This window comes from Hippoglossus stenolepis, chromosome 14 (genome assembly GCF_022539355.2).
Source record: "Hippoglossus stenolepis isolate QCI-W04-F060 chromosome 14, HSTE1.2, whole genome shotgun sequence".
Classification (NCBI taxonomy): domain Eukaryota; kingdom Metazoa; phylum Chordata; class Actinopteri; order Pleuronectiformes; family Pleuronectidae; genus Hippoglossus; species Hippoglossus stenolepis.
Window position 1 is genome coordinate 14,785,676 of NC_061496.1, and position 25,689 is coordinate 14,811,364.

At 41.1% G+C, this 25,689-nt stretch overlaps 1 protein-coding gene across 3 annotated transcripts; it reads left to right on the forward strand.

Moving 5' to 3' along the window:
- The first annotated feature begins 963 nt into the window (after positions 1–963).
- On the forward strand, positions 964–25,418 carry ttc39a (tetratricopeptide repeat domain 39A). 3 transcript variants are annotated; one of them, XM_035175977.2, is made up of 21 exons: positions 964–1,194; positions 2,826–2,876; positions 3,151–3,201; positions 3,531–3,584; positions 10,001–10,105; positions 16,011–16,142; positions 16,847–16,887; positions 16,989–17,056; positions 17,161–17,225; positions 17,335–17,434; positions 18,230–18,295; positions 18,721–18,829; positions 18,921–18,988; positions 19,074–19,133; positions 20,151–20,312; positions 20,841–20,932; positions 21,159–21,279; positions 22,489–22,600; positions 22,793–22,907; positions 23,160–23,276; positions 23,417–25,418. In XM_035175977.2, exons 1-21 carry the CDS (start codon positions 1,142–1,144, stop codon positions 23,529–23,531), a joined length of 1,857 nt encoding a protein of 618 aa, XP_035031868.1. In that variant the 5' UTR covers positions 964–1,141; the 3' UTR covers positions 23,532–25,418. The 3 variants fall into 3 exon arrangements, with proteins under 3 accessions (XP_035031868.1, XP_035031866.2, XP_035031870.1); XM_035175975.2 differs by lacking the exons at positions 964–1,194; positions 2,826–2,876; positions 3,151–3,201; positions 3,531–3,584 and adding an exon at positions 5,799–6,265; XM_035175979.2 differs by lacking the exons at positions 964–1,194; positions 2,826–2,876; positions 3,151–3,201; positions 3,531–3,584; positions 10,001–10,105 and adding an exon at positions 10,998–11,129.
- The last annotated feature ends 271 nt before the right edge of the window (positions 25,419–25,689 follow it).

Sequence of the window (25,689 nt, forward strand, 5' to 3'; positions counted from 1 at the left end):
AAGGTCCAGTTGAGATGCATTGTGGGAAATTAAGGGTTCAGTGCTTTGGGGGTTACATTTGTAATGTAAGACCAAAAGTCAGAATATGTTTCAGTTTTGATGATTTTACTTTATATTTTGGAAATCTGTCTTTTGAATGTCCCTCCACATGGAAGTGTAATAAATCGCTCAACTCTTAAAGTTGAAATACTTACCAACAAAACTCAAAGCATCAAAAATGTAAGTGCTCCTCATGTAGAATAATTCAAATTATAATGTTGACAATCAAGTGTTGACAGCATTCAGGGATTATATAATTATTTGTATCATATTATTCAGTCCAAAAACATCTAAATATTGCATGTATGGTCAGAATGATATATTTTCATGCAAAAGGAAATCATTTGTAATCAATAGTAAGTCACTTTGAATACAGCTAATGCCCATGGTACACTTTTATTATCACTTAACTTTTCACGATGGATTATTTTCCAAAATTGGTTGAAATAAGTGGAAGCGTATTCTTGACCTCGGAGGCAGAAGCTGACGTGATATCTTCTACCACGAGTCTGTCCATTGAGTGGCTGCTCTGGCGCTTTCAGTCCCGTCACATGATCTTCATCAGTGAATGGAATTTGCCCAGATGTCATGAACATGTCAAAACCTTTCATCTGTGTTCACTGATGTTTCCTGCTTAGAAGAAGAAAGATCCAATACAAACTATAAAGGAAACTATCAACTAATACAATAACACTTCAACTGATTGAATGTAGAAGTTTTAATAATTTGAGGGATTATTATTATTATCGTTATTATTATTTACGTGTTCTATGTTTTTATTTACTTGTTTGTTTTCAAGACACGTGTAACTACAGTCTATGAGTTGTGAGAACATGGAGGGTGTTAGGACCTTGGAGCCTGCCGCTACATTCCGTACATTTAAATAGGAGGCTCGTTGAACCCTGATGATCAGAACAACTCACCTTCACAGCAGCAGCAGCAGCAGCTCCTCTTCCTCTTCCTCCTTCACCAGTGTCAGTGGGACCACCTCCTCCTCCTCCTCCTCCGGTCAGTGCGTCCATCCATGCCCGCTGTGCAGACCTCCTCTGTCCGGGTGTAGGCCTCCTCTGTCCGGGACACTCAGCTGTTGCACTGCGGTGGAATGAGTTTTATCACCAACTGGAGACGCAGCGTGAAGAAACATGACGGAAAGACGTGAGTCCCTGTCAGTACATGTCTGATTTTAGCAGTGAGGGGTGGAGGTGACTTGTGCTGATGTGTAGAGCACATCATGTCCAGGACACACACACACACACACTGGGCAGGTTCCGTGTCTGAAACCTGACCTGTGGAGTTGATTCCTGTTTCTGTTGTGTCCACGGATCAGATGAGTGTGTTCATGTCACTGAAACAACAGCACATGTCAACTTTTTACTTTCTTCCATCAGAAGGTAAAAGTCATGTGTGACAGGCCTCAGTTTCTGTTCGAACCTGTGCAGCTTCTCACCTGTGTGCGTTCAGGATTGTGTTTCCTGTAAGTGCTTCCATTACGTGTGCTGTTGCTGTGTGAAGCCTGTTAGACAACATTACAGTCACAGTGTGGTTAAGCAGGAACACAGTGATGTGGCATCAGCCTCTGAGTGTAGAGAATCTATTTATAAGTTTTGATTATGCTAAGATTATTTTATACAGCCTCAGAATCGAAAATTATGTGTTTTATTAATGGACGCTGTTGAATTCTGCTGTGGATCAAATGGTGTAAAAATTACAAAGTATAAAAGCCTCATCAAAAGAAAATTAGGGTCTTTTGAAAAAGAATGCACTTCCTGTACGTCTCGTTTCAATCTATCAGGTTGTTGTTGTCTCTTTAATTGTTCAATGGCGTCATTAGTCATCACAATTTGAAATGCAGACTCCACTTTAAAGTTCAATGCCTCATCTCATTGGATAAGTTTGAATGTGTTAATTTGAACATTTCCAGAGAAATGTCTGACACTGTTCTTGCTTCCAGTCCGAGTTGAGTCTCGAGTCTCCACAGTTCAAGTCAGAGTCCCGGAAGAATAGAGTCTGATTCCAGTCTGTGACCAGTCCCCAGTTCCAAGTCATGAAGTTTATAGAGAAAGCAAAGCGCACGTTTCAGCCTCTGAAGTCATCTTAACTTTAACTGTTACTGATGACATGCATGTTAATCTGCAACTGGTGAACACACATGAATAATGTGACTGTGATAATGTAGCCACGCATATCACATGCCTAATTAATAACGGATAATAAAAACTAACCACAGAAGTCTCCAACTTCTGAGTCAGAATGAAGGTCAGTGCTCAAACTCATGTGTCATGAATAGGAACTCAAGTTGGACTTATTATGAAATAATATAATATAGAAAATATACTAATATATCTTAATCAGGTTTTTACCTAATTCAACTGTGCAATAATACTTTTAAATATCTTTGCAATTTTGGTTTCATACAAGTGCAATCCTGTATTTCTTTGTGTTTATATTCTATCTTTACTGTCCCCTTTGCTGCTGTAACCTAGCAAATCTCCCTATATTAGGGCAAATGTAGGATTAACAGATCTAATCATATTGTTTTGTATCGTATCTTATATTCCATCATATCGTATCCTATCATATCGTATCTTTAGCTTTAGCCTCCACTTATTTTTATCGTTGTCTGTACTGGTAGTAGCAGTGTAGTAGTAGTATCTGTACCAGGCCCTTTGAGTCCTCCTTGAATCTTCAGACCAGACTTCAAGTATCCCAGCTAACACCTTCCTCCTCTCACCATCATGAGATCCATTCATACATTCTCTCTAAACTGACCTCTGACCTCTTCACAGGGATACTCAGAAGGCACAGGACATCCCTGACAGCCCCGACTCCCTAAACCAGTACGTTCACATTACTAACACACACACACACACACACACACACACACACACACACACACACACACACACACACACACACACACACACACACACACACACACATTCATTCTTTCTTTCTTTGTAGTCGGGAACAATCAGCAGGGTCACAAAGAAAACTGCAACCCTGTCCTACTCAATAACAGATTTAATAACATGACAATAATAACATGACAATAATAACATTTGTGAACATACTTTAAATTTGTTATGCTCACGGACTTTTATTTCTTTTCAGGTTGTCCGTCATTAACAGTCCAGACCTGGATCCCATCCTCACAGACTTCAGGTAAGTAGCTGTAAACCACTGGAGGAGCCCACATTGAAGTAAATACAAGAAACAGATAGAATTTAATCAGAGGTACAGTTTAGATGTTGACACCATTTTTCCAAGCCACCACAACCATCAGAATGTTTCAGGTCTTATCTGGAGACAGATCCTCAATAATCAGTGCTGAGAAGGAAGTAGCCTGGGAGTGTTCACGTACAGTCTGAGTTTCTATGGCTCTCACTATCGTGTTGCTTAAACAAAAGCTCTCCTTTCAGCTGGATTTCATCCCTGGAGCTCTCCCTCTTTTCTCTAAACAGCCTCAATTTTTTTGTGTTCCTCTGTTTCAGGTTACAGCTGCCGTACAACAAAGATGCTCTGGAACCTACAAATCCATCTAATGGGTAAGAGTGATTTAGAATATAGGACAAGATGTTGAATATCCCTTGTACGAAATCTCACTGATCGCAAAGTAAAAACTCCTCCACCAATTCTTCTAAATAATCTTGTCATGACACTTCTGTTCCCTCGTCGTTGTGTAATCCAGCTCCTCTGTGAGTCGGTGTGAACTTTACTTGACATATTAGTGACACGTTGCGTTAAAGGTCAGGAGAAGGTCACCGTACCTTAACGCAGCTTCTCCCTGCTGTTCACCTCATTAATAATTCACACAGAGGATGAAATCATCTCCCGACTCTCTCTGTCAACTCGTGACTGGGCGAGTGTGAACACAAACCTGTTGCTCATTCAATTGTCTGCTGTTGCGTGGTGTTTCAAGGCATGTAGAGAAGTTATTGGCAGAGTTCGACCAATTTATCTGTTTGCCAATGAAATCCGTCCGATGTGAGCCTTTCACCGACGTGTCGCTGACGACGTTGACATTTTGCTGATAAGACAACTTTTATTTTGATAGAATAAAAGAAAAGATGTGCATTTTTTTTTTACGTAAAGAAAAACAAGTATTGAAAACAAGTTCAATATTTATTTGGTCGTATAATTTTATTTTTTAATAATAGTTATTTATATTAAAACGTTGTGGTCAAACTGTAAAATATCAAGCATCGACACTTTCTTTGTCTAAAGGGTTTGATTAGGACATTTTAGGAATCATCAATTTATTTTCTAAATCGAACATCGGCTAATATATCGGTATCAGGATTTCCTATTATTAATATCTGTAAAAATCCATATTGGTCGCACTCTGCTCTAGTTTTGACTGTTCGAAATCTGAGGCAGGGAAAACTAAATAGAGGTTGCTACTGTAAATCTAGCATCTGTACTTTACAACTACAATTCGCTCGACATGAAAGCTTTAGAGATTTACATATTATTAGATTAAGTTAAAAGAAAAAAGCCAACATCAGAATTATAAATGATTGTGTGGCCCTAGTTTGTTTGGTCTTTTAATCAAATTCCCTGCCATGAGGACGGCTACATATCAGATCTAGTCAACTCCACCTGAAACTCTGCTCATCACAGCGCACATGAGAGATGGAGGCAACAACCGCATCTTTTGAAACATCTTTACAGTCCAGTGTAGAGACAGATGGATTTCCCCTCATGTTCCCGTGGTTACAATTGTGTGTTCATGGAATACCATGGGGGAGAAAAGGACGAGACAAGCACTTAGACACGGTCACATGAGTGTGAGCTTTATGCTTTCCTGAAGCTAGCAGTGTTACTAATCGAGTGTGTGTGGGCACATACGTCTATCTATAGTTATGAGGGCCAATTTTGCTTCATTGTTGGGACATTTTGGCTGGTCCTCACAATTTCAAAGGCTTGTTTGAGGGTTAAGACTTGGTTTTAGGTGCCTCACAACATCATCCAACTAAATCTTCTGTTGTTGTTTGAAGTAACACAGAGCAGCTGAAGTTACATAATGTGCGTTTAATTAAGAAAACGGAAATTTGTTGAGGCCCTAATGAGGTTACTAGACAACACGTTTGCATGACACACAACAGGACTCACATGGGCTGATTTAGCATTAAAATGACACATTTGTTCTCGGTGCTGACACATCAGAGTGTATTTTATCTTTCGTTCTGACGAGGATTTCGCTTGAGCTCACTCTGATCTGCAGCTGAGCTGAAGCATCTGTTTTCAAGTGTATGTGCTGTAAACACACACACAGCAGAAAGCAGAGGGGTGACTGAGTGTTGAGCTGCTGCGTAGGACAGCCACACTGGCTCTGACTTCATAATTCATTCATGCTTTCATATCAGTTCTGGTTGTATCCACAGTTTCTGCTCTGCTGCATCTATATGTTCTGCCTCTGCTCCCTCTGCTCGCTGCAGGGCTCTGTCTCTGCCACTGCAGCAGACCGGACCACCTGAGATCCCCACCGCACAGCAGCTCTCTCTCTTCTTCTCTCCATCTGCTTTTTCCGTGTTTCACCTTGAGCAGAAGAGAAGCACATGGTGGTCGTTGTGTCGGAAACGAAGGACGGTCTCGTAATTATCATACGACAACAAGTTACATGTCTTTCAGCTTTTCATTCTTCCCTTTCTCCCGTTATTTTGGCAGTTTCTCGTAAACAAATCCCCAAATATGAGTAGTGGACATGTAGCCCCTCCTCAGATTTAGTGTGAACCAATGAGAGCAGAGGCTGCAGTGTGTGTAGCATGAGGGTGATGATCGGAAGAGGTGTGTGTTTGTGTGTGTTTGTGTCTGTGTGTGTTAGCTGCAGCACAGATAGCCTGTGTATTCTCTTCCCATGTGTGGTAGTCATCCCAGTCTTATTAAGGGCTGCTTTTGCTACTGTGCCCTTCCTCCTCCTCCTCCTCCCTCTCTCGCTTTCTCTCCTTCATTCTGTCCAGTCGCTCACTCTTTCTTCTTTCTCTCCTCCTCTCTCTCTCTCTCACACGCCTGCCTTCCTGCCGCTGCTTTCTGCCCTTGTTGCTGCTGCCACAGAGAGAGACACACAGACCGTTACCCTTCTCTGCTGCGAAGGCCCTGCGCTCACTTTCAGTTTGACATTTTTTCTTGTACGCACACAGACACACACACACACACACGCACACACAGACAAACACGCACTTTGCCAGATGAAAATGTCAGAAGAGGATGAGACTCTGTCGAACGGGTAAGACACTTTGTTACTGCTGCGTTTTGGGATGACGTGTGTTTGTCAGCCTCCCTAAGATCGTCTGTTTGTTTCTGTCCAGTTTCAATGATGTAAAGGGACTGTGTGTGTGTGTGTGTGTGTGTGTGTGTGTGTGTGTGTGCGTGTGTGTGCAGCTCTGACACTCAGGCATGTGGATGAACTTGCTTGGGCTATAATAATAACAGTGTTGATCAACTAATGCATCGTCACTCTGGAACACACACTCTCTCGCTCTCTCTCTCTCTCCGTGTGTGTGTGCTGTGCTTGCACGTTAGCTTGTAATGAGCACATGCAGGGGTGTGTTTATGAATAGTGCTTGTGTGTGTGCTAAGTGGTGTTATCTGTGTGTGTGTGTGTGTGTGTGTGTGTGCGCTCATGTGCATTTGCCTGATAATGATTGTCCCTGTGCGAGTCGCTCTCTGGAGAAATAAACCCAGAATTTCAGACTCGCTGACGGAAAATTGAATTAAATTACCGGGACGATGTGTGGCATGCAGTCCGAAACCTCACAGACTCTCCTCATTGTCCCAGTTGTCATGCCTCGTCTCTCTTTCATAGTGTTGTCAATTATACCCTGGATGCAAAGGACAATGTCCCCTGTCTTCAGGCCTCCAATTGTCTTGAAGGTGTCAATAAATCATGTTTTTCAGTCAGATGGCACCAGTTGAGTTGGTTGTCAGCTCAAAGAAAAAGACCACGTCAGCATACTGTAGTTACTACTATGAATTTACCAGTCTGATTATTGGTCCCTTCTGAGTATAAATAATTTGAACACCATCTCAGATATTTCTCTAGCTAATATGCACACGTTGGTCTTTGTTGGATGAGCTCCAAAACAACATCATTAGAGAAGGTTAGAGGCATTTATTATTTATTAGGTTGTACTTGTTTGCTCAATGAAAGAAGTGATTAGACTCCAGCAGAAATGATCTTTTAAATAGGACTGAAAAATTATTTGTGTGAGGTCACGACTTGGTTGGTTGTAAGGTTGTGGTTACAGTAAAGCTTTGGTTAAGATTAGAGTTAGAGTCAAGGTTTCACATTTGTTTTTACTTTTGTTTTGTTGTTTTTACTTTTGTTTGTTAGTTTGTTAGCAGGATTGCTCAAAAACTACTGAACACATTTCAATGGAATCTTGTGGAGGGGTGGAGCATGACGAGAGGAAGACCTCATTCTAATTTGGAGCAGGTCCGAATATACGGACAGATCCAGGATTTTCTTTTTTCACTTACTGTAACATGGCATTATAGGGTGTTAGCCTTGGTGGAGGTATATTCGCTCTCCGATTGCCTTTCTAGTTTGTTTGTTTGGAAGGATTACCATGAAACTTAGTGGAGGGATGTGGTATGGGTCAGAGAAGAAGACAACAAATTTTGGTCCAGATCCACATAAGGGGACACATCCAGGATTTATTTGTTTCACTTTTTTGGGGGGTTTATCAACATTTTTCTTGATTTGTCAGAGAATAATCAATTGATCTTGATTTAAAAAAGATCTGAAATGTTAAGGAAACTAATATTTACGAGTGTGTGTCCAATACAGTGCAGTTGCAAATGAAAATTTGGATCTAGTGAATTTAAATGTGGTGACACAAGGGGACTGTTGGGCCTTGGTATGAACTCATTGGTCAAGAGCATGAATGCGGTCAATGATAAATATGGTTTGAGTATCCAAAGACCAAACGCACATGGCTGTTTGTCTTTTCTTAGTAAGCTTGTTATTTGAGGTTAAGGTGGCAGGAGGCTGCACCTTCACAGAGAGGAAACAGGAAGCTCTGGTTGGATTTAGTCAGTGGCCACTGGGGGAAGACATGTAACTCTACAGCATTATCCTTAAAATCAATGATGTAAACATGTACTCTGTGTTACCTTTATTTCCTCCTGCCATTATTATAGGTCATATTATTGATGCTGTTTTTATTGTCTGTAGGCACTCAATTATAAAACAGCTATAGTGAGTTAAATTTACTATCATTAAAATGATTGTTAATTCTTTGGTGGGGAAATGGTCAGTACACTGTTTGTTCAGCTAAAGACAGACGTACACGGAACATACATGTTGCTCTGACAGCTTGTTGCTGTGCTGTAGTCAGGAAGCTCAGCTTGCTGCCAGTCATATGGTGAACACAGCAGTCACCTGCATGTCATTAGGCAGAGCTGCAGCAGCGAGTGTGTGCTCCTTTATGGTGGCAGGCAGCCGAGCTGGTGGCGTATGAGATTTTATAGCTGCTATGTGTTTCTAAAGGGCAGGAAGTTAATGTCAATGATGTGGTTTAGTCACTGCTGTTACAAACATTAGCTGAAGATGTGTTCGCTCATATTCCTGATTATTAATCTGATGTTTGCAGCCAACATCGTAAAGTTAACGGTTGTAGTGCTTGTGCCCTGGAAAACTAAACTCGACTTCCAGCTTGAAACCAAATAGAAACCTGCTTTCCTTCTCACAGAAACACATCTGTGACGACCTAATGAACAACAACGTCACAAAAACAAGATACGCCACTTATGCAAGCGTTCCATTTAAATAATAACATAAATAGCAAAGAATGAATGTATGAAAATGAAGCATTACTACATCACAGACCAGTCATTATTCATATCAAAGAAACAAGTGGTCTTAATGCTGAAGAACATTTGTCAGACTCAGATTGACCATTTACGCCAATCATTTGTTCTGCTCATGATGCAGAGTGTTTTGCATACACCTTCTGGTATTTGCAGCCTGAAAAGGAAGAATAAAAACAACACATTTAGACCCAGTGTCAGTAGCAGTGCGTTAGCCTTGTGACGGGGGAACAGTGCATACTTCTCAGTCATGTCTTGTGCTCAGTTTGGCCACACTATACACTTTGTCACGTGAGGGTCCTGTGCACCGTGGAAGGAAGTCAGAATACTGCTTCCACTTATCATCAATTATCAGCAGCTTACATAAAGACGGTGCACATTATTCATATCAGCAACAGCATCTGTTCTTCACCTTTTTAATAAATGTGTTTTTAGAGAAGTGTATGGTTGTGTAAGTACAGAAAACGACGCTGAAAACATGCAGTGTAATGCAAGCAGCAACAACACTGAGAGCAAAATGCTATCGGGAGCAGAGTTCCCTGTCTGACCCACTCTGCCTCTCCAGTGAAGCAGCAGCTGATTGGAGAGGATTTAATAAAAGATAAATACATTAAGTGCGGTGGATATGAAGATTCCTTCCCTCTGTTGAGGGTCAGTGTTTGGAGGCTGCCAATGAGAACAGGGTCACTGCAGTAGAAACAGAGCAGAGCAGAATAAAGAGATTTGGGCTGTAGTACTGAGGCTTTTCACACAAAAAAAAACCCAGTTGAAAATGTTTTTAAGGGGTGTTTGTTTTTCAAATCCATGAATGTATCATCTCTTTATTGATTATAACTAGAATGGCACTCAGTAGAGCACATACTTGCACTAAGGCCCAACAGTCCCCTTATGAAACCACATTTAAATTCACTAGATCCAGATTTTCCACAGCAAATATGCATCAGGTTCTTCCCTGGGTCGTGCTCTACCCTTCCTAAAAAATACAATTTTGCGTAATCCTGCTGAAAAACAAGCAAACCCAGACAAAACATAACCCCCTTGGCGGAGGTGATAAGACAGATGCATCATAATGTCTAAGATCAGAAATGTGCTCATGCTTCGCACAGGTTCCACCCTCCTCATCCTTGTCCTGTTTGTTTTGGTTCTGCAGGGGCTCGAGGTCGGACCTGTCTCTGGCTCTGGAGGACTGTACGGCCGCCTTGGACCTGTTTCTCAGAAATGAGTTTGAGGAGGCGCAGACCCGGCTCAGAAGCAGGTAAAGAAACATAACCTGAACTATCTGCTCTTATGTACTGTAGCTGCCGTGTCTTACCTGGGGTGGAGCTCTGATCTAACTGTGCCTCTATGCACAAACACAATGGATGTGCGAAGAGTTTCAGCAGGAAGCTGCATTCACACACACACACAACATTCAAATCAATGATGGCTGGATTCCATTCCGCTGCGTCAGTTCCACGACCCTGGTATTGTTGTTAGTGGCAGACTACCTCACCGCCATGGCTTTACTGGAGGGCAACAGTCATTGTTAATGTAGCGACATGCTAAACGTACTAAGTTTACTAAACTAACCTTGGTTTTGTCAACGTTAGCTGGTCAGTCGAGTTGATGCCCAATACATGTAAAAGTGTGAGGATTGGACGTTTTCGTCTCAATGCGGCATACTCTCACTATAAAAAACTGTCACCCAAGTGCAAGGAATCCTGGGATTACTTGGCTCGAGATCCACAGTAACCTTTGTTACTCGGGGACGACAGGACGACGCATTTGGAGGAAACTCTGAGATGGGACAGAGGAGTTGTGCTGCTGTGACAAAATCAATCATCAGTATTGTGGATTCATCTCACTCAGCCTCTCAGTCTCACACCATCGCCTGTAGTTTTATATTCCAGCTGTGTCTTCAGGTCACTCATTATTGTCTCGTCATATCACACCATTGTTATCATTGTCCTCCACTCGGTGTCTCTTCTCTCTGCAGCTGTGGGCCCCTCCTTAACCCCACTTTCTTCTTTTCAGAGACAGTAAACAAGCTTCCTGTCAGGCTCTACTTTCATTTTGTATTATTGTGTTTGTATAGGCAAGTTTTAGATTTTAGCTTCAAGCTCAGATTTAATGATGCAGACTTTCATTGTAACATTACAGAAATACTCTGTTATATTACATTACATGTCATTAAGCTGAGGTCTTGGACCCTTCGGCATGGGCTGGGATTTGAGCCGCCGACCTTCTGGTTGGAGGAAAACCCCTCTACCCCTCAGCCATAGCCGTCCCCCTGTTCCCAGGTGACTATCCTAAACATGATGTGCCTCAGTATTTAAAACTGGGATTTGTGGAATATTTCCTCCTGGTTTGTTCTGTCAGAACACCAATGACTCAAATAACCTTGGCTGTGTCTCTGGAGTTAGAGCCAGCCGGGTTTAGTCTCGTTCCATCAGAGAGGAGTTACACCTTCCTTAGGCGATCAAATCTAACGGATACTTACCATCATTTGTCACGTCAGGTGGTCAACTCGCCACTGTGACTTTTATTTCATTACAATTTCAAATTGATGACTACCACAGTATGTCTATGTATTTACGTCCTGTAATTATTATTATGTCTGGCCAGTAGCCGGAGGAATTATGTTTTCGCATTGTCCGTCAGTCCATTCATCCATCTATTCGTCCGTCCATCCATCCACCTACCTACCTACCCACTCATCCATCCATCCCTCCATCTATGCGTCCGTCCGTCCATCCATCCATCCACCTACCTTCCAAATGTACCTTTCCCTCCAGCTGCTCTGTCAGTCCAGTGGGTCCTGATTTCTGTCTCAGCATTCTACCCACAGCTCAGTGTGATCTATCTCTTCCTCTTCCAGCTGCTGATGTGCACTTGAACGGACAGTAGTTGCTATTATGTACATATTTGTAGCTGTTATGAGCCCAGATGTTTGGATTTAATTTGATACATTCGGTAGGACAAAGCCAAAAATCGGTGCGAATTCAAACAAGAGGCACGTCTATAGGATATCTGTCCAGATATATTATTATTGTCTTGGTTGAGTGTCTTACTTAGGTGTGAAAGCATTTTGTGTGTTCAAGAAATTATAAACCATGCAAGTCCTTACCTCCGGCCTTTACCTATTTTAACAAAATAAGGAGCCTTTAATGTAAAGTATTTTTACATTTGAATACAGCTCTCTTATCAAATTGAGATGTGGCTCTTTTTTGTGTGGTTTGCACAAAACCCTGTAGCACCCACAACCCTCCTCTGCTCATACTTTGCAGCTGATGACCTGGAGTATCAACTTCTCTCTGTTTTGTTATGTAAGATGTGTTGATATCTGCTGCACTGAGAGAGAGAGAGAGAAGCTGAAAGGGATGTCTTGTAGTCAACAAATAACTCAGAGGAAGCGGAAAGTAGAAATGTTTCCCCTTTTGAAAACTGTGTCCTGAGGCAGTCAGGTGCACACACACACACACACACAGTTGTGTCCCCTAACCCTTACCGCTGACACTAACCTTAACCTAAACCTAGTCCTAACCTAAGCTTAATCTAACTATATAATTATTTACATTATGTGGACCTGCTTTTTGTCTCCATAAGTCCCCATAAAGTGACTGTGTGGGTCACACATCATGATTAATACTTGGAACACACACACACACATTGGATAATATGTAATTTCTTATGCCCTCTGTTTCCTATTTATGTCAAAGACAACTGATGCATATCCCAGCATGCGCTTGAATGAAGACAGGGTCAGCGATTGCAGGGTTAATGCTCTCACGTTAATCTAACCTCACCTGAGCAGTGTGGCTGCAGGAAGAGACAGGCAACGTACATTTTTCACACAGGAGGTGTGGCGCTGGGAACATCTTTCAGTTTTCCACTGAATTAACACTGAATTATTGGCTGTCACTTTCAGAACCTCGTTACATTGTCAGGTTATTGATAAAGGAGAAGAAGCTGAGGGGAAGCTGTGGCTCAGGGATTACAGCATGTCAGCCTCTTATGGCAATTGAGCCTTGGAAATACACCAGGGGTGCTGTACTCTCTTGTAGGGACGATAAAATTCTTTGAGGGATGTGTAGCAGTTTAAAATGCTTGTTTTCAACTGGCCTTGTCATGCTTGATTTCTGTTTTACAAGCTGCTGGCTCACTTTGATATTTCTGACCAGAGGATCTGTAGACTGAGAAACTGTGCGTGCATGAGTATCAGCCAGCGACAAATACATCTATCACCTGAACTGTCTCTTTAAACTTCTGCTGTATTATAGGATTCACATAATTGAGTTTCTCCTCCTCTCTAACATTGTAGAAACATGTCTGCTAAGTAACCAGTCAAGTGGTTTTAGGTGTTTCTTTTTCTCTCAAATCACAGAGGTATCCAACAGCCAGCTTAGTTTTATTTGCCAGCTCTCTGTTTAAACATGCCACCAGACAAAGTACAGCCAAGACGGCGCAATCTTATTCTTCCATCACGCTTTCTGGATGTATTACACACAGCTGCAGCAGGGAGTGGGCACAGGAGGTGTCTGCTAGATGAATAGCTGTATGACTTAAGATACAGGAACTGAGCAGATTCTTGGTAAAATAATGTGATACGCAAACACTCAAAGGTTCAATTTGCCATAAGTTATTTTTTACCTCATTTCAAAATGGAGCTGCTTCTTTGACTTTGATTCTGTGTCATTTATTACAATCAAAACCACAAGGAAATAATTATTTAGAAATAAATAAATAAAATGTGGGGTGTATTGTTCCTGCCATTGCTGCACATCCTTATTGTTACTAACACGTGCAGAACTGAATACAAGGCGTGCACAGACATGTTTCTGGGAAAACACAACACAGTTCCTCCTCATATCATTGTGCTGAAAACATGTGGGGGACGTGTGATCAAAAGGAAGAAGGCCGTCGTATCCCAGAGTTCTCAGATAATGCCGACTAACCGATATCTGAATGCTGCCGTGGAATTTTTGAAATTCCAAACCAAGTTAAGCACAGCTACGAGTGTTTCAATTGACCTCACAACTCCGGCATCACACAGTGAATAAGCCTGATGCAGCCGGCAAATCTGTACCTCTGTCTTCTCTGACTGTCGTCTGCTGCTTCCTGGTTGTTACTGAAGTGAATCTTGCTAACCAGCCTGTCACTGCCTAGGGCCAACAGTCTCCTTATGAAACCACATTTTAATTCACTAGAACCAGATTATAAATATCAGTCCCCTAAACTTGCCTGATTTCTTTCATCAAGATCCATAAATTATACTCTTTCTCACATTGTTACAACAAAAAATGGATCTGCCCCCTGAGCCGAATCTGCACCAAAATTCATTGGGTTCTTCTTTGGCTCATGCCCCAGCCCTCCACAAACTTTCATGGAACTCGGTTGAGTTGTTTTTGCATAATCCTGCTAAAAGTCCAACAAACGCAGATGAATAAGAACCGCTTGGTGGAGGCAATTATATCAATTATTTTAGGTTTAGAGTTAAAACCCTGTAAACTCTGTCTGTTACAAAAAAGAAAAGTTGATTCATCAATCATACTTGATTGATTGCATTTGTCTAAAAGTCACGTGCACCACGTTCTGCTTCTTTTTCTCTATAATGAACATATAAAATCTAAAAATCATTTATATAAACAGTAGAGTTAATCATGATTTAGATTTGATGTCCCGTCTTTGTGGGTTGTAGAATGGTTTGTTTCCATGAGAGAGCTGGTCACATGAGTCTGTGTGTGGTGAACAACAAAGAAATGTCAGCTATGCCGACAAACGACATTCCTCTCCACACACCTCCACCTTTATGTTCATGCTAAAATTCTTGTACTGGACGGTATGTTTACAATAAACAGCTCAATACAAAATCTGCTTTTACAACCAACAAGGCAGTTTATTTCGCCCATTGTACATTAATGCCAAAGGTTTTTGTTGTTGAGTTTGACATAATGATATTTAAGTAATTAGGTCTCATAATGGTTGAGAACTGGAGCGACAGGCTTCTCTAACTGGAACAACAAGTACAACTACTGGAAAAATCCGCCTGTCATCAGACACACTTTTACTCAATCACTTTAAACCCGGTTCTTGTTGAGCAAAGGGTGTGATGAGACATACATGACAACCATAGGTATAAATAGCTTTAACTGTTATCTCTGCAGTGGTGTGGCTTTAGTTTTCTTAGTATTCCATCACACTGCTTTCGTTAGTGAGAGTTGATTATCAGAAAATACAACTTTTCATGTTCTGTGCCCAAGTAGTTCCGTCTGTCTGAAGAAGAGCATGTGGCTCGACACGTCAGGGAATACTCACAATACTTCAGTAAAAGTACAAATAAATAGACAAGTAAACATAAAAGTACAACATTAACTTTTCTTTGAAATACTTCAAAGTAAAACTACTTGCAGAGAGCAGCCTAATCACTAATGTAATGGTCTACTACATCTGTATGTAAAGCAATGATCTAATGTAATGTTCTAAATACATCATTAACTGTGCCTGCTGTATATTTTCTTTAATATAACAATAATACAGACTCTGTCATAATAATAAAGAATGCTGCATATAAATGAATGGCTGAGTCTCAGTCGTGGCCTCTTCCAAATAATTGTAGGTGTAACTCAATGCAATGTTAAACTGTGGTGCAGTAGAAAGTACAGAATGTACAGACAGGAGTACCTGAAAGTACATCTACTTAAGTAAAGTGCAGAAACATGAAAAATGTACTTAAGCACAGTAATGAAGTAAATGTACTTTATTACATCCTACCACTGCATTTATGTTTATTTCTCAACACTATCTTTGGTTCAGCACCTGTTTATTTCTCATGTGATGTTTACGTCTACTACACTTTATGATCATGTTGTTCCATCTCTCGATCTCTGGTTAAATGACTTCTGCTGTGTGAATCTTAAATCAGAATTAGTATCAGGGTTTATTGACAAGTAGGTTTACACCTACAAGGTTTTTGCTGTGGTGTGTTTGTGCAACGTTAATATGAAAATATATATGTAAATCGTTCCTTGTTTAACCAAATGTTATTCTCCCGTCATCATCATTTCTCTCATCACAACAGCAGAGCATCTTTCTGAATCAGTGTGTTGTTTAAAATATATCACACCCTGTTTCATTTACTGAAAATTTAAAATATAAATATTGTGCTTTGTCATTTGTCGCAGAACCAAAGACAGCATGTACCACGCTCTGACCTACGCCACGATCCTAGAGATGCAGGCCATGATGACCTTTGACCCCCAACACATCCTGACAGCAGGAAACACCATGAAGGAGGCCCAGGCTATTTGTCAGCGGTGAGGCTTCCCTTCAGCACCACAGTGAAATAATGTCCAGACGAACAGTTCATCTCAGTATCAGTTCCTCCAGTAGCTGCAGAAGAGAGGTTTGTCTTGTAAAAGCTGTAGACGAGCTTTAATAAAGCAATCAAAAAGTAAATTTTCTTTTAGCTGATAAAAGGTGATTGATCTGCTTTATCTTTTGAACATGCATTATTAACATCAAACCATTGATCCTTTAACCAGGAAGATCCCATTGAGATGCAGCATCTCTTCTGCCAGTCAAGTAAAATAAGACAAGTTTCATATATAAATACAATCAGGGACAAAAACCCTAGAACACAGCAAACAGACAAAAGCACAGAAGAGACACAGGCACATATGCTGACCCACAGAATGTCACACCTGCCTGTCACAGTTTGTCTTTGTGCCACTGTGAGAGTCTGGACCCACAGGAGATCTAATTAGCCCGACGTGACAAACCTGCACTCGACTCTTTCTCTGCAGGTTTATTTTTAATGTTGTGACTGTTAATGCACAGTCAGCAGACTCAGCACCTTATGGGAACTTCATCCTACAGCAGCTCAGCATCCTGTCTTCACTGGAAAGAGGCTGAGTCACTGATGTGCCCAGGAAACGAGAGCAGAGCGTCACTGCTGAGAATCCTTAAGATTGTCAAAGCCACTGACGCCCGGTGATGGTTTTGTGTTTTGTGCTTTCAGGCACCGCAAGAAGTCAAGCTTCTCCAAAACCTTTACGGAAGGTCAGTAAAGGAAATGTGTTGCAATCAGTTACAACGTTCAGGCCGCAATTTCCATTGTGCTTCACGTTCATGCTGAGGTTAACTTGTCATTTTCACCTCAGAGGAACTGCATGCTGAAGTGTGCTACGCCGAGTGTCTCCTGCAGAGGGCAGCACTCACTTTCCTACAGGTCAGGAAAAGTTCTTGACACAGACCAACCACCACTGCATTGAAAACAGCCACCATTGATAAATGTACAGTATGTGTTATTGCAACTCCCCCCTTGTTCTACAGGATGAAAACATGATCAGTTTCATTAAAGGAGGGATCAAAGTGAGGAACAGCTACCAGACATACAAGTGAGAAACCCTACTCCAGAATGTTTATTCCCACTTTCTAATTCAAATTCCTATCTTCCTCATTATCTCGCTAAACACTTTTCTCCCTCTCTTCACCTCTACCTTACAGAGAGCTTCACACAGTCCTCCAGTCCGCTGGCTACACTCATGGTGACAACCACGGCCATTTTGAGGGTGGTGTTAAACTGGGAGTGGGAGCCTTTAATCTAGTAAGTAGAAAGTTTTATGGGGCATTGACGGATTAATGGACTAATGGACCAGTGTGTTTTGAAAACGACTTGTTTGCATTGCATTTTTCATGATGTTAAAGCTGCTCATAATTAAACTGAAACACATCCAGAGCAAAAGATATAGATAGATAGATAGATAGATAGATAGATAGATAGATAGATAGATAGATAAGTGTGGTTTGAGCTTCATTCATGTGGCACTTAATGATACATTTTTGATTATTGCCAAATTATGGGCCTCTTCTACTTGTTTGTTCATTTATGAGCATCTAAGCCATTCAAAATATCCTTTCCATGCAAAGACTTTATCGTTAGATCAGAGTGTACAAAACTAAATTTCAGAACTTGCTGTTTTAAGTGTAGTGTTGCCATTAAAGTCATTTGTCTGGTTCTGTTAGAGGACGTCACCGATGCTTGCTCACTGTTGGAGCTGTAGGGTTTCTCTATAAGTTGTCTAAACTCCTGACCTTACCGTGTAAAGTATGATTTGGCACTATACAAGTATAATTGAAATGAATTAAGAAATATGGTAAAAACATACAGTTAAAAAGTAGTGAAGAAGTAATTATCAAGGGTTGCAGGACATGATTCTGTGATTGTTCCCCTGTAATATTTCCCTCAATTATAAAACCTGTTTATTTACTTTACAACCCATAGCCTTTGTACAGTACATACAGGAAATTCAAGGTCATTTTTTGGAAGAACTTGGTGTTGTAATGATAAAGAAAGGATCCTGTTTTCCTGCAGCTAAACTGTCACTTCCTCTCCCTGCAGATGATTTCCATGTTGCCCACTCGGACACTGAAGCTGCTGGAGTTTGTGGGTGTCTCTGGTAACAAGGTGGGTTCTGTAGACGGGTGAGAGACAGAGACACTTGTCCGTAAAAGTAAAGGGCGCAAAGTGCCAAATCACATTCGCAGGTTTTGGTTGAAATTCCTTGAGTGATTTCTGGTAAAACTCTTCTAGCATCGTGTGTGAATGACTGTACAATTCTTCCAACTTAGTTGTTTGTTGTGAAGTAAGATTCAAGCTTTTGACACATTTAGTTTGTGCAATCACTTTACAAAATAAGCTGAAAACCTGATATTATTTTCCCAACATATTTCTTTTATAGTTGAGGAATCAAAATTCATATACAGACAGTAGGTTTTGTTTGTACAGTCTCAAGAGGTCGTCTGACATGATCTCCACACGGAGAACTTAAATATTTTTTTGTATCCTGCATAGTACAATGTGTGTGTGTGTGTGTGTGTGTATCCATGCAGGAGTTCGGTCTGCAGCAGCTTCAGGACGGCTGCGCGGAGAGCACATTCAGGTCCTTCCTCTGTAACATGCTGCTGCTCTGTTATCACACCTTCATGAGCTTCATACTTGGTGAGCAGTGACACACATGCACACACGCACGTACACACACACACACACATACACAGCTGTAGCTAACCACTGTTCCGTGTTTCTCGTGCAGGAACTGGAGAAGGAGATGTTGAAGATGCTGAGAAACTGCTACAGCCATATCTCAAAAAATATCCCACGGTTTGTCAGAGAGTTTCTTTTTAACTTTACCACATGATTTGAAGTATCATGTTTCTCAACTCATTGCTGACTGTCTTTCTCACAGGGATCCATCTTCTTGTTCTTCGCTGGTCGAATAGAAGAGATCAAGGGGAACCTGGATGCTGTGAGTCCACCAACACATACACACACATCACCTCCATCATGTATTTTTATATTTCATGTTATTAGAACGATGTCAGTGTTTCTGTGGGTAGGTCATTTAGTTTTTTTATTTGAATTTGAGTAATTTATGACTCATGCATTTTGATCTTTGTTGGTCATAATAATTGTTCATACATAACCCTCAAGCACTTCTTAAAAACAATTTAACTACTTTGAGTAGAATGGAAGACTTTACAATATACCAGTTGTTTTAAAACCAAGTGTAATGGGTGTGAATCTTTATTAGTGATGTGCCATATCACAGATTTCCTTTACGATCCGATACAAGTAAAACCAAGCGGTGTTGGTTTCCCGATACCAATACGATACTTTGTAAAAAGGATGTATTGATATTTTTGTATCGATCCGCACACCACTAATATTAATCTGTGAAGTGAATCTCCATAGACATATTAAACAACAATACTTTTCAAGAATCACAAACAAGTCGTCACAAGATTTGTTAGATGGGCATATAATGTAATTACCAAATTAAAAAGACTACATTCTAATAACGTACATCTGCATTTATTTCGTAAACAACATTTAGCAACAGATCAAATCTTAACATAAATGAACATATAAACCCTGCGTTCAGGTTGTCAATCATCATTGATTGATCCACCCATCATCTATATTGTTTATCCTTTGGGGGTCACAGGGAGGTGGAGCCAATCCCAGCTGCTATGGGGCGAGAGGCGCACAGGTTGGCAGCAAATCACAGGGCCACCATACAGAGACAAACACACAGTCACTCTCACATTCACAACTACAGCCAATTAACTCAACCCAAACCTGCATGTCTTTGGACTGTGGGAATGAGTCCTAGAAGACCCACACAAACACAGGCAGAACTTACATTCATTCATTTATAAAACAAGTTTAATTACGCTAAGTCGTGTGAAACATCTATAATTATTCATTGTGTCACCATATGAAGAGGGAATCATGATTAAGACGGTTTAATGTGTGTTCCCAGGCTATCAATCGTTTCCAGGAGTGCTGTGAGGCTCAGCAGCAGTGGAAGCAGTTTCACCACATGTGCTACTGGGAGCTGATGTGGTGCTACACGTACAAGAGAAACTGGAAGATGGCTTACTTCTACGCTGACCTGCTTAGCAAGGAGAACTCGTGGTCTAAGGTGGGCGGTCGCAGATGTTCAGGCTAATGCTGAGTTAGTCATGTCTAAATGTGGTTTCCTTTTGTCAGCCTTTCACAAAATAAGAGCATCAACCTGATTTTCAGCTCTTATCTGGAGTTTTTACTAGGGGGCTGCAGGAAAAATATCTGGTAAAGTCTGGAGCCTGTCACTCGGACATTTGCTTTCTCACATACTGACCATTATCTGGAGTTCAGTGCATGCCTGAAAGCAGCTATACAGTATTTCCAGCTTGGCCCCTTTTCTGTAAGTTAGGCCCTCTCTGTCTAAACTGGCAACAACAGCACACAAGGAGGATTCTGTTAAATGTCTGTTAATGATAAATAAATTATATTTCAGCTTCTAGTGGCTGAAAATAACACACATCATGAAACTCAATACTGAGAGTGAATTTGAGTTCTGTCTCTGACTCCAAATTCCACACAGTTGTAGTTTTATTTTTCTCTGTTCATCTCATTTGAAAAGGAAAGACAGCTTTGCAGTAGTAATCACCTTTTTTCCACTCCTCAGGCTACCTATGCATATATGAAAGCATCCTACCTTAGCATGATGACGGAGGATGACTGTCTAACCTTCGGGGAGACTGCGTTAACTCTGTTCAGGTACGAGGAAAGGAAATAATCTCACAGTTGATTTTCACATGCCTAATGCTGGTGCCAAGCTACACAAGTTTTTTTATTGATGGTGAACTGCTGCACAAGTGCTCTAGTAATTCAGAATTTGACGATTTAAAGTGACGATGCAAACAGACATAATGTGTCACGTGTTATCTCTTGTTTACAGTTAGTCATGTGTGTGAATTTAATTGTATATTGTATTATTTTTCAGGCAAGTTCCAGAACTAAAGCAGAAAATAGCCGGCAAGTCTTTACCAACGGAGAAGTTTGCGATCAGGAAAGCCCGCCGCTACCTCGTAGATAACCCCATTCCTCTTCCTGCCCCTCCATTGGTCAGTACTGGGTGATGCCTGCTTTAAAATTACATCTTGTAATATGATTTAGTTTTTGCACATTTTTTACATGGCAACTGTGTTTATATAGCTTTCGAAGTGCTTTACAGTACAAGTCACTTTCACCCATTCACACATTCATTCACATGCTTCTACAAACAGCGCTTTTTCTATCACGCACCATTGACACATGGACGGTACAGCTGTCAGTAGCAGTCTGGGATTCAGCATGTGGACTGGGGGGCCGGGGATCGAACCACCAACCATCTATTTAGTGGAACGACACACTCTACTTGCTGACCCACAGCTGGCTGTGTGTTGTGTTATCACATTAGGGAGATTATGTAGTTTTGTTACATGCAGACTTTGCCCTATAAGAAGCTATGCAGGCCTCCCCATTAACCTGGTGGTTGACCAATCAGAACAGACCTACCACCTCTCATGGATCAGGTAGCAGATGCTGTGATTGTACTATTTGCTTTGTAAAAGACATTGACACAGAACTAATGCTCATTGACCATATTGTGACATTTCCCAAGTCTGGAATCCAGCTAGGGTCCCTCAGAAAGAAAGGTTTTTTTCTGTGTAAGACATATGTCCCCTGGGTCCGTGTGCTGAGAGGCGCAGCTTTCTGACCTTATCATTCTGCCACAGTTTGAGTTGTGGCCAATAGATTAAAGTACTGTGGGCGTTTATATGGCAAGTATACAGTATTTCAATAATAATAATAATAATAATAATAATAATAATAATAATAATAGTTAAGTTAAAAATGAGCAAACCAATATAAAGATCACACAGTAATAGAGCACAAATACAGATATAAAACATTGTTACAGATGAGAAAAGAGTAAAAACAAGGTAAAATAAAACATTATAAAATGATTAAAATACATGGACTAGGAGAAAACACACCTATAAGAATGTGTCTGTAAGAGAGATTTTAAAGAGGATAAGGAGTTTGCCAGACGGATGTCCTCAGGGAGATTGTTCCACAGAGTGGGAGTCCTGACAGAAAAGGCCCAATCACCTCTGGTCCTCAGCCGGGACTGTGGAATGGTCTTCCCTATGGACCTCAGGTTACAACCGGACGCATAAGGTGTCAAAAGCTCTAAAGTGTACATAGGTGTGAGGCCAGAACAGGCCTAGAAAGTCAGCAATAATATATCAATTCTTAAATTTACCGGATTTTGTTTTTGTGTTGTGTAGGAGATGATGTACATATGGAACGGCTACACGGTCATTGGAAAACACAAAGACCTGACGGAGGGCATGCTGAAAACACTGGATGAGGCACAAGCTCAACTCGAGAGCAGCCAAAGTATGCAAAATGATTTACTTCATTCTCAAAGATCTTTCTAATAAATAAGAATGTCATTGTCATTTATCATTTTCTCTTCTTTAATACTAATATGCTAAGGTGGATTTCATTTATTGTAGCTGCTATATGATTGATATGATTTTTTCCCACAACTTTTGTTATCTCCTCACTGTCCTGTTGTGTGTTTGTCAGGGAGTGAGTTCTCCATGGACGATCAGTGTCTGCTAAGCCTGCTGAGGGGCTTGTGTCTCAAACACCTGGGGCACCAGGAGGAGGCAGAACACTACTTTACCCTGGTGCTTTGCAAGTACGTGTCTCTCAGTTTCAGACACAGACATGTACAGACAATATATAGAAACATAATCCAACCAGAAACAGACATATGCTCCAGTTTCTGGCAGGGTGCCATCTCCAATTAGCGTGATCATAGTCATTGTGCATCCTCTGATTAGTAAAGGCAGTTCTGTTTTGATAAACTTGCAGCACAAGAGTTGAATTGTTGACCCTGATTTTATGAGCCACACATAATGTAACCACTGAGTTTTGACATTGTTTGCAGTGAGACTCAGATCAAATATGACCACTACCTGGTTCCCAATGCCCTGCTGGAGCACGGCCTGCTGTTACTGGAGCAAGGCAGAAAAGATGAAGCAATCAAACTGCTAGAAGCAGCAAAGTAAGTCTTTTAAACACCACACACACATATTCAAGTCATCAACATGCCACACCCAATCCTGTTTGTGGTTTTCAATAAGTCTTACAGCATCACTTTATTTCTCACGAAACTTGTCAATGACTCCTCTTGCTCTGTTTCAGGCAAAATTACAAAAACTACTCGATGGAATCTCGGACACACTTCCGTATTCAGGCCGCTCTGCACAAGGCCAAGGGCCCCGCGGAAAATGGCATCAACGTTCCCTCCAGCCCATAACAGACAGAGGAGGGCACACAAGAGCAGCTCTCTGTCTCTGCAGTCCCACAATGCGACACATACTCCTGCCCATCCAGGCAGGCTATTTGTGTTTTTCATCAGGAGGACATGCTTATGTTTTCTTGTGTGTGCCACCCTCACGGGCAACTGCAGCTCTGTGTGGCCCTGACTGGCTTAGCCGGGTTTGATGTGCTGTCTTCCAGAGCTTCGTATATTATGATGAAACTCATTTCCTCGTCTGATTTGAAATAGAAACAAGTTGAGAAATGTGCCTATATTTAAGAAACATTGCTTCCAGCAGGCTTATTAGTCCAGCACTGTGGCCAACCATCAGGAGCGCTCTAGGGTAGAAAACAAGGCTGTATTTGTGTAGTACGTGCTGCAGAGGGCCTCCACTCGTACCCCTGGATAAGAATGTGCCAAAATTCAGGGTGATGTGGGTGTGGACCCTAATGGAGCCAGATTAACAGAGGGCCCACTTTAAATTACTGACACTAACTCCACCTGGACAGCAGCACCATTTGGCTGCTACAAAGAAATCCTACTTTTTTAATTTAATGTAAATGAGTGATTATTGATAAAATTGACCTGACTAGATGGGAGATGCACATCATTATGTGTTGACACCAGTTATCATATTATGTTACTCGCCAAATATTCCATGAAAACTACGAGACTGTTTTGTACATTTGATAAATGTTTGTTGTCAGGGTTCCGATTTTTGATGACCTTCATTAACACTACATAATCTTTGGTTCTTTGTGTTTCTCACAGCAAATGGAAATTTTAATGTTTATTCCAAGTTTTCCTCCTTTCCTCGAAACCAACTTAAACACTGAAAGACAAAAAAGAACATTTTAATGTGGGATTCTTTCTTTTAGTCTCATTTTGAAGAATTGATCAACTCTACAATCCTGTTGTATTAACAGTCACATGTAATGGTTCTTGCAAAAAGCTTTGTAAATCAGCAGGCTGTGCAATCTCTCCATAGTCGTAAAAGAATGCCTATCAGACTTGAAGCGGAGAGTTTATACACTGTAAATGGCATCGTTTACACAAATTGTCCTGTTTTAAGAGGACAGATGAATGTGTCTTTTAGAAAGGCAGACTCCCTCCTTTTCTCCTCCTGGTGTGTGGGACAGATTCCAACAGCACTTGAGCTCGAACAAACGGGCCATTCACACCGAGCGGCGAAGGACTGCGTGCTTGTCTGCTTGTAGCATCCCTTCAGTGGGTGAAGAAGCTCTGAATGGCAATGACCACAGTCCTGCTTTGTGAACCCCCTCCGCTGCTCATGTATCTGCCATGCTCGGCCAGAACCACCAATTGAAAGACTTGGACATCATAACCACAGTTCTCTGTCAAATAATAATAATAATAATAATCTGTATAGGAACAAGTACTTGTAATGATTGAAATGATAAAACAAAGACAGATGACCTCTGAATGTGCTGGTGGTGAGGTTATTTGAAGGGCGAGAAAACCCCAGAAACTCACCATGTCTCAAGTGCTGGAATTAGAGCAGCGCTGATTTATTCATGATCAGTGCAAGGTTTGGGATTCAAGACGATGACTGGGAGTCAGTTTCAATATTTTTAGTGGTGGAGGAAATGTATTCTTATTACTATTTCAACAACAGTTGCTCTCTGTAATATTCAAATAACATATTGTATTTTCTACTCATAATCAAGCTTTTTTGTCCTTTTCCTCTCTTTGGTTTTACTTGTGTTGCTGTAAGAAACAAACTAAGTTTAGTGGGAAAAAGGAAGCATAATCCACTGGGCTCAGCTACCACTGAGCAGAATGACATTCCTGTACATACTGAATGTTTCTATTGTAATTTAACATGAAATGTTGGTGAGCAACTAAAGAGCACATGCCACTCGGTGTTATCTGTTTTGTTTTGGGTCATGTGTGCACCACAAACAAAAACACAATGTGCAATGTTTAGATTTCAAATGTGCAGATCAAGAGGGGCAGCGCCTGCATGAACCTGCAAAACCTCTGTGATCTAATCAATAGGAAAGGAAGTCAGCTCTTCCTGATGACATGCAAGGCGATGGCAGCCAGACAGAGGAAACACAGAGTGAGCACATCATGACAAGTTCACCAGCAAGAGAAAGAGTCGCTGATCACGCCGCGTGTTTTCAAAAATGAC